We start from the raw sequence: 8,742 nt of genomic DNA on the forward strand, positions 1-8,742 counted from the left end.
ATTTTTTTAATCAATATCAAATTTGATATTTTTATTTTGATATCCCACACAATTGATATGGACATTAAACTACAACACTAGTTTCTTGAATAAAAATTTAATTTTAATTAAAAATAAAAATATGATGTTATGTTTTAAATTTTCTCTTTAATTAATTTATTTTTTTATTTAAGATATGATATATTCAATTTTTTTTAATATCAACCAAAAGAGATAGTGTTTTTATTCTTTTTATTTACTGCTTAAGAAATTTAATTGGATTTTTTTTTTTTGTAATATTTTAATAAGTCACTTGTCTCTATTACTTATTATTCTAGTATTTATATTTTATTATTTGTTTCTTGACTATCTCTAAATTTTCTGAATTTAAGAATATTGATGTTTCTCTGATGGATTCTGATCTCAGTTTAGTAGAAATCAAGACTATCTTGTTCAGTATAGGCAACTTCAAATCTCCTAATCCAGATGAGCTACATGCTATTTTTTACAAAATTTAATGGGACATTTTAGCTCCTTGTTTGTTTCAGTTTATTTCTGATATTTTTAATAATCTTGATAAGATTATTGCGGTTAATAATATTGTCCTTTCCTTAATTTCTAAAGTTGATACTCCTGAATATATTAAACAATTTAGATCTATTTTTCTTTGTAACGTTAGTTATAAAATTATAACCAAAATCCTGGCTAATAGGATTAGGGGGATCCTTCTTCATATTATCTTAGCCAACCAAACTAGCTTCATCCCTAGTAGGCAAGGTATTGATAATACCCTGATTTTGCAAGAACTAGTTCATTCTTTTCATAAGCTTAAGAACAAAAATAATTATATGATTATTAAAATTGATATAGAAAAAGCCTATGATAGTCTTAGGTAGAGTTTCATTAATGATACGATGCAAGTTATTGGCCTCAACCCTAAATTATCTTCCCTTATAACCTACTGTATCTCAACCTCTTTTATGTCTATTAGTTGGAATAATGTTTGCACTGAAGATTTTAAGCCTTAGAGGGGAATTAGACAAGGGGATCTCATTTCCCTTTATCTTTTTGTTGTGTGTGTTGAGAGATTGGTTCATATGATCCAGGATAGGGTTAATGATGGTAGCTGGGTGCATTTTCCTTTTAGTAATAAAGGTCGTTATTTTTTTCATCTTTTTTTTGTTGATGATATAATTTTAATTGCTAAGGCTGATACTGCTAATGCTAGTATTATTTCTGAAGTGTTAAGTAATTTCTACTCTGCTTCAGGTCTTTTTGTGAATCAGGATAAGTCTTTTGTTTATTTTTCTAATTGTTGTAATTTTGGCCTAAAAATGGACCTGAGTAGGAGGCTAGGTATTAGGAGTTATGCTCAATTTGGTAAGTATCTTAGTATTCCTATTAGTCCCCTTCTCCCTACTATTGCAGATTTTTAATTTATCATAAATAAAATTACGAAGAAACTCTATTTAGAAAATGAATTCTTTGTTTATGGTTGGCAGAGTTACCCTTACTCAGTTTTGTTTAATGAGTATTTCTAATTATTTTATGCAAATTGTCTCTATTCCTAAATTTGTGTGTAAAGAAATTGATAAAATCTATAAAAACTTTATTTGGGGTTCGTTGAATGGGAGGAAATGCCACTTAGTTAAATGGAAGACTGTCTGCAAACCTAAAAGTGAAGGGAGTTTGGGTTTTAGAGACATTTATTTACTTAATAAAACTTTCATAATGAAACTCTATTAGAGGCTTATAACTTCTCCTAATGATCTTTGATCTCAGGTTCTATGCAACAAATACAACTTTGTTTTAGGTAAATCCCCTAGATTTCCCAATAGCCAGAATGTTTTGCCTTTATGGAAAGGTATGATAATTGTTTGGGACTATTTTTTCCTTAGGCTTGATTGGATTTTAGGAAATTGTATGAATGTCAAGTTCTGGCACAATAGCTTGGATCCTTGAGTTTCCTAAGTTTTATGATTGTTCTTATTTTCCCATTCTTGATAAAGATTTGGAGGATCATGTGGCTCTTTATTCTATTCAGGGTAACTGGGATTGGGTGAAAATTAAGCGATTTCTCCCTAGTCCTATTTGTAATTCTATTGCTCTTATTGAACTGCCCGTTTTATCTAATAATAAGGGCAAGGTTTTTTGAAAACTTAATAGTAATGAATTGTTTTCAATTAAATCAGCTTATGATCTTGTCTCTAGAGTCAATCTGAATGTTAATAATAGTAATAATAAGGTTTTTGATTTAATTTGGAATTGGAAGGGCTCTCAAAGTATCTCTGTTTTCCTTTGGAAAGTCGCTCATGGTAGACTTTTAACTAATGAGGGAAAATTACAAAATGACTAACTCTCCTTTGTGTGTGTTAGGTGTAATTCTGCCCCAGAATCTGTGATTCATGTTTTAAGGGATTGCTGGTGGGTCTCTTAGATTTGGATTAAACTATACCCTGATAAATGTTCTTTTTTTAGTATGGAACTGTCTAATTGGCTTCTTTTTAATTTGACTACTCAGAATTTTGCTTTGTATCCTTTTTAAAATTTGTTGTTTGCTGTTGTTACTGTCAATCTTTGGAAGAATAGGAATTGTGTTATATTTCAAAATTCTCCTTTGAACAATGACAGTTTGCTGAATAAGATTGTTTTTGAGTTTGAGTATCTATATTCTTGTGGCAGGGACACTATAGCTGTTACAGCCTCAGCGTCAAATTAGATACCTTCCCTCCTCCACAAAAGCAGTTCAAATTAAATAGTGATGGTTCTGTCTTTCAAGCTTTGGAAAAAGTTAGTTATGGGTGACTTATCTATAATCAAAGAGGCGAATTCATAATTGATTTCTATAAGTCTCTCTATTTTTGTATTCTCTTAGAAACTGAACTTTGGGTCTTGTTTGGGGCCTTAAGCTGGCTATTTCTAATCATGTTTATGTTCTTTGGATTGATTGTGATTGTAAGGATGTCCTATCTTTAGTTGTTAATGTTCAGAATAGTGATCATTATTTGTATTCTATTATTTAGGAAATTAGGGACCTCCTTAGAAAAATTCATTTTGTTATATTTAACTATTTTTAGGGAAGCTAATCAATGTGTTGATTGGATGGATAAATTAGGTGATGAAGTTAGGGTGCCTTTTTATTCTTTTGACAAAGCTCTCATTTCTCTTGAGTCTCTTCTAAGGCTTGATGCTCTTCAAGTCTCTTGGCCTAGGATGTTAGTCTAACTGTGTTGTGTTTTTTGGACCTTTTAGACCCCGTTTAATAGGAAAAAAAATATATTAAGAATTTAACAAAAGAAAACATTAAATGAAAAGTTCAATTTTTTTTAAATACATTAGCGTCTTTTTCATGCATTATTAAATTAAATCATCTTAAAATAAAAAAAGTAAAGATATATTGTATGATAATTTTTATATTTATTTTTCTATAAATAAAAAGGATTATTTGTATTATTAACAGTGAATACTTTATTATATTAAAGATATAATATTATTAAAACTAAGGAAAAATTAGGGAAATTTTAAAATAAAAATTAATATTTAATTCAAATTTAGTTTTCAATTTTTTAATATGGTGACAATATTTAATATTTTAAAAAAATTAAATAAATATATATTAAAATTATAATAACTTATATATTTTATTAATATGAAAATAAAAGATATATTTAAACTGACATAATGTGTGGTCTGAAAAAACAAATGACATAATGTATTAAAATATAGTTTTTGAGAAAAATATAAATTAAATAGTACTTTTTAAATTTTTATTAAATATTTATATTTTTTAATCAATATCAAATTTGATATTTTTACTTTGATATCCCACACAATTGATATGGACATTAAACGACAACACTAGTTTCTTAAATAAAAAATATGATGTTGTGTTTTAAATTTTCTCTTTAATTCATTTATTTTTTATTTAAGATATGATATATTTCATTTTTTAATATCAACCAAAAGAGATAGTGTTTTTATTTTTTTATTTACTGCTTAAGAATTCAATTAATTTTTTTTCGTTTTTTTTTAATATTTTAATACGTCACTTGTCTCTATTACTTATTATTCTAATATCTATATATTATTATTCGTTTCCTTTTTGTATAAGAATTTAATTGAGAAAATAGTCATTAATGCTTTCTTAAAATTTTAAAATGATAGATAAATGCCAAGAAACTTCTCTTTCAGAACGACGATTACAAAGTTGGAAGTAAAGGATGTAAGCTTTTAGCACCGAAAGATTATTATTTTATTTTATACTTAAGCTAGCAAGCCACGCATACATAATTTTTTAAATTAAATAAGTTTTATAAATGAAATAAACTAAAGATAATGTTACACTATTATTATTATTATTATTATTATTATTATTATTATTATTATTATTATTATTATTATAATAATATTAAATTGTAGTAAATTAAATACATAGAAGAAAAGTATGGAAATAAATTACTAAAAATATGACATATTTGTCTATATTGATATGGTATATCAATATTTAAAATTTTAAAATTAAATTTAAATTGAGATTGATTAATAATTTAAGAATACAATAATCTTAACTTTTAATTAATTTAAAAGATAAATATATCTTTAATTTAATATAATCTATGAAAATTTAAAATTAAATTAAATTAAAAATTTGAAAATAATACTTAAAATAAGTAAAAGCTATGAAAATAGATTAAATATTTAATGATGCAAGAAAATCAATATGACACAATGAAAGTGAGAAAAATTTGTCAAAATGTTCTTATTTAAGAATGATTTTGTTAAAGTTACTTTTTTTTACTTAAACTAATACCTCTAACTATAAGATGCATGAAAAGTTTACGTAATGTAAAGTACTTACTCCTATAAATATTGTTTATGATCTTTGCTTTTATTTATAATATTTTGTAAACATTATAAATGTTGTTTATATATTATTTCATATTTTACTTAAACTAATACCCTTGTCATAGAAGCTTAGAAGTCCCGAACTAGTAATATTACTCAGGGAACATCTGCAATTACTCTAACAATTGCTGCTGCTCATTTGATTTATACTTTTCACGAGATGCTCGATGGAGTAACAGTGTTTTCGTGATATCTGCTATAGTTTGTTGTCTTGTTTAACATTAATCTATTCTGTTGGTCTTTGAATTTAATTTTTCACACACAAGAGAATGGAGATTCTTTTTCCAAGTTTAGCTTGTGTTTGTGTTTTTTTTTTTTAAATTAATTTTGATTGTGTTGAAATAATTTATTTAAACATATAAAATGTTAACGGCCTATGTTCGCATCGTTACTTTAAGATAATTTTTTTTTCACACCTATTTCTTAACATTTATCTTAGATTAAATTCTGTTAATTTTTTTATTAATACTCATTAATCTCTCACTTTATATTAATGACGTAAAAAAATGAAGCATGAAAAGGTCATATATATTTATAAAGTGTACACATAAAAAAAAAAACAATTTTTTATTGGTTTAAACCAAAGTATAGTCTTTGCTTTTCTAAAAAGATTAAATTGTCAATTTTGTTACAGCTAAATTATGTCAGGTTTGAAAATTTCTTCTTTCATTGCTGCGCGTTATCGATGGGGTTAATTTTGCTACGTTAGTTTTGGCTATTTGAAATGGTCATAAGTGAAATCCTTTCCAAGAAGGAAAAGAAATGGCTAAAAAAGAGAATTGAATAGCACTCATCCAATAATGCAATTAGATCGGGGATATTTTGATCTGTTCATCAATTTCTAAGACAGTGATTACGTTGACATCTGTTCATAGAAAAAAGTTCATTAAAAAAAATACAAGACGACAAGCAGGTATTGGAGATTAAACATTCTAAACCAAGTGAAAAAATAAAACGTATATGACTAAGTAGCTCAAGAGACACAGTTACAAAATATTGTTTATGCTATATTAAATTGAATTGAATTGCCAAATTTTTTTTTACCATATTTCGTTTATAGATCCAAGGAGGTGTCATGATAGAAATAACAAAGAAAAAGAAAAGGTTTATTCGATGATATAAAGCTTATCTAGTTAGCGTAGGTAAATAACAAGAGCCGTGACCTATGAGTGATTATAATATATTATTCCAATAGAAAAAACACGGACGAGGAGTTATCACTAATTTATCATTAACAAATTCAAGTACATATTTTAATTTTATAGATATAAAGTGTCTAAAAAATTACAATCTTAACGGTACTTTGAAGAAAATCATAAGGAAAAAAAGAGGTTATGAAGAAAGCAAAGTTGGCGCGAGACGCATGGGCCATGTACAAACAATTCCAGCGGCAGAAAACTGCACACCCCAACAACAATACATCACCTATTTATCAACACCAACGCCTCGTTTCATTCACATTTCACACACTAACCCACGCAAATCCGCTCTCTCTTAATTCCCCATATCCGTTATTATATTGTTAACTTTTAACCGAGGATTGTTTAAAAATAAAACTAAACATGGTAAAATTTATCAGAGAAAGTATTTAAATAATGATGGTATCAAGCAATAATAAGGCGACACTATATGTGAAGAAAAGGCATAAGGCAACTCGACGCGAAGAAGGGAAGCAAACCAAAGAAAAAGAGAAAGGAAGTGAGGAATAAGGTGTGCTCTCTTGGACTGATTCGCTTCAATCGCATCTACCTCTTCCCCACCTCTACTACTACTCTTTCTTTAAGAGTTGGTGAAAACAAAGATGATGGTGGTGATGGTGGCGTTGGTGCCCTCTTTCTCAACACGCATTGTTTTTTCTCTCTCTAACCATTTTTAATTTTTATTTATTTATTTATTTTGGTCCACTCTAGCATTGAAGACTCCGTCTTGTCTTGGCATCTTTTTTTTTTCTTGTGATGATTTTCTGATCATTGCATTATTTCCCTTCTTCCCGACCTTTCCTTCTCTCATCCCTCCCTATTCTCGCAAATTATCCTTACAAACGTGCTTTTCCTCTCTTAATGGCTGTTCAAGCTCAATATCCGTACAACGTGCTTTTTTTAAACAGGTTTTCATCTCCTCCTGCTCCTTTGTTTATCGCATGTACATGTCTATGCACTATTTAACTAATTCATTTACCATAGTAAAAAGGGACATGATTATTCTCTGCAATCGCAACCGGAGCTTGATCAAACTCGAATGTTATTCAACAGCAGAGATCAAACTCCAATGTTATTCAGCAGCAGAGGTACGGTTACAAGTTTTTTTGTCTGTCCGTTAACTATTTAACATACGAAAAATTCCCAAATTTATTTTTTACCAGGTACTAATTCTCGGAAAAGAAAAATAGAAGCAACTGGGATTGTGCCCAGTGATAGGTTGTCTTTTCAGTTCCACTCTCCACCCCTCACTCAGCAAACCGGCCTACGTTTATCATTAGACGACGAACAACTACAAAGATTACAATTACAACAATTGCATCAACAAGAACAAAAACTACAGCAATTGCATCATCAACAAAATGGATGTAACTCATTGTCAGAAAGTTTAGCTTTGCAAATCAAGCATCAATTGAGTGAAATAGACCAATTTCTTCTTGTCCAGGTAAATTTTTTATGAGAGATTATAAATGTTATATTTTTTTTATCAATAATTTAAATTAAATAAGGGCGGAAACAAAGCAGAGCCAACTATTACGGACGGCATTGGCGGAAAAAAGACAGAGACATTACAGTGAACTGTTAGCGGCGGCAGAGGAATCTGTGGCGCGGAGACTAAGAGAAAAAGAAGCGGAAGTGGAGAAAGCCAAACGATGGAACGCGGAGTTAGAGGCACGCGCGGCTCAACTTAGCGCGGAGGCGCAGGCTTGGCAAGCCAAAGTTAAGGCTCAGGAAGCCACGGCGGCTTCGTTAAAGGCGCAACTGCATAACGCAGCAGAGGAAAGAGGAAAAATGTTATCGTGCGATGCAGATAGACAAGCAGAGGATGCGGAGTCAGCGTATGTTGACCCGGAGCGCTTGGCTATGTTTGGTCCTAGATGCAGAGGTTGTGGGGATAAGATGGCTTCGGTGGTGGTGTTGCCGTGTCGGCACTTATGCATATGCACCCAGTGCGATATGCATTTCAGGGCATGCCCCGTTTGCCTCACCCTTACGAATTCAACCCTTCGAGTCTCTTTATCTTAGCAATCCGGAACTCTCTTACAAGCTCAACTCTTTCTAAATCTTAGACGGAGAGGAGAGGATCATGTGAATTTTGCCACCGCCGGAGAGAATCCGGATACTATGCACACAACTCAAAAAAATCCTAAAATTTCGTTAGACATAATAGTTACAAATTACAGGGAGATGATTGGATTTGAATTGGGTATCGATTTTTTTCTTTTATTTAATTCTCTTTACGTTCTATGCTGTTTTGCCGGAATAGTGTAATTTACCTAGGTCATGTACATGGGAAGTGGCTGGGTTCTTTCTCGCCTTGTGGAAATTCTATTTAATATTTGAATGATATTTAATATATTCTTTCATTGGATATATACTTTACCTTGATCTTGATGCCTTTCCAAGTTAAGGATGTCAATGTGTTGGTGTTGTCTCTATTTAGAAGTGAGAATCTTCATAATTTCAAAAAGTTTTGTTAATGTGGCATCCATGCGAATAAGATGCTTAATGCACCAGGATTTTCTGTTGGAGGGAGCGTTATGCTAATTTGAAGCATTGCTTTTCATCTCAATTGTACATGAATAGAATTGCTTAGGCGATTTTTTTTAAATTTTCAATAGGCTAAAATTGCAGTTGTTAATGTATTATGTTATTTGTT

At 29.8% G+C, this 8,742-nt stretch overlaps 1 protein-coding gene across 1 annotated transcript; it reads left to right on the plus strand.

The window, feature by feature from the left end:
* The first annotated feature begins 1,313 nt into the window (after window positions 1-1,313).
* On the plus strand, window positions 1,314-8,108 carry LOC113870237 (E3 ubiquitin-protein ligase BOI-like). The gene is made up of 7 exons (XM_027506830.1): window positions 1,314-1,359; window positions 1,793-1,843; window positions 1,989-2,125; window positions 2,662-2,769; window positions 4,144-4,201; window positions 7,247-7,527; window positions 7,608-8,108. The coding sequence occupies exons 1-7, from the start codon at window positions 1,314-1,316 to the stop codon at window positions 8,106-8,108; spliced, it is 1,182 nt and encodes a 393-aa protein (XP_027362631.1).
* Window positions 8,109-8,742: the final 634 nt, after the last annotated feature.

Source organism: Abrus precatorius, unplaced genomic scaffold (genome assembly GCF_003935025.1).
Source record: "Abrus precatorius isolate BTA unplaced genomic scaffold, Abrus_2018 Scaffold6, whole genome shotgun sequence".
Lineage (NCBI taxonomy): Eukaryota > Viridiplantae > Streptophyta > Magnoliopsida > Fabales > Fabaceae > Abrus > Abrus precatorius.

Excerpts from the sequence above, each read along its gene's own strand:
- LOC113870237 (XM_027506830.1), top strand. The coding sequence starts at position 1,314 with ATGGACCTGAGTAGGAGGCTAGGTATTAGGAGTTATGCTCAATTTG. Across the intron at positions 2,126-2,661 it reads TATCTAATAATAAGGGCAAG|GGACACTATAGCTGTTACAG; the intron begins GTTTTTTGAAAA and ends TTCTTGTGGCAG. Across the intron at positions 7,528-7,607 it reads ACCAATTTCTTCTTGTCCAG|AGCCAACTATTACGGACGGC; the intron begins GTAAATTTTTTA and ends GAAACAAAGCAG.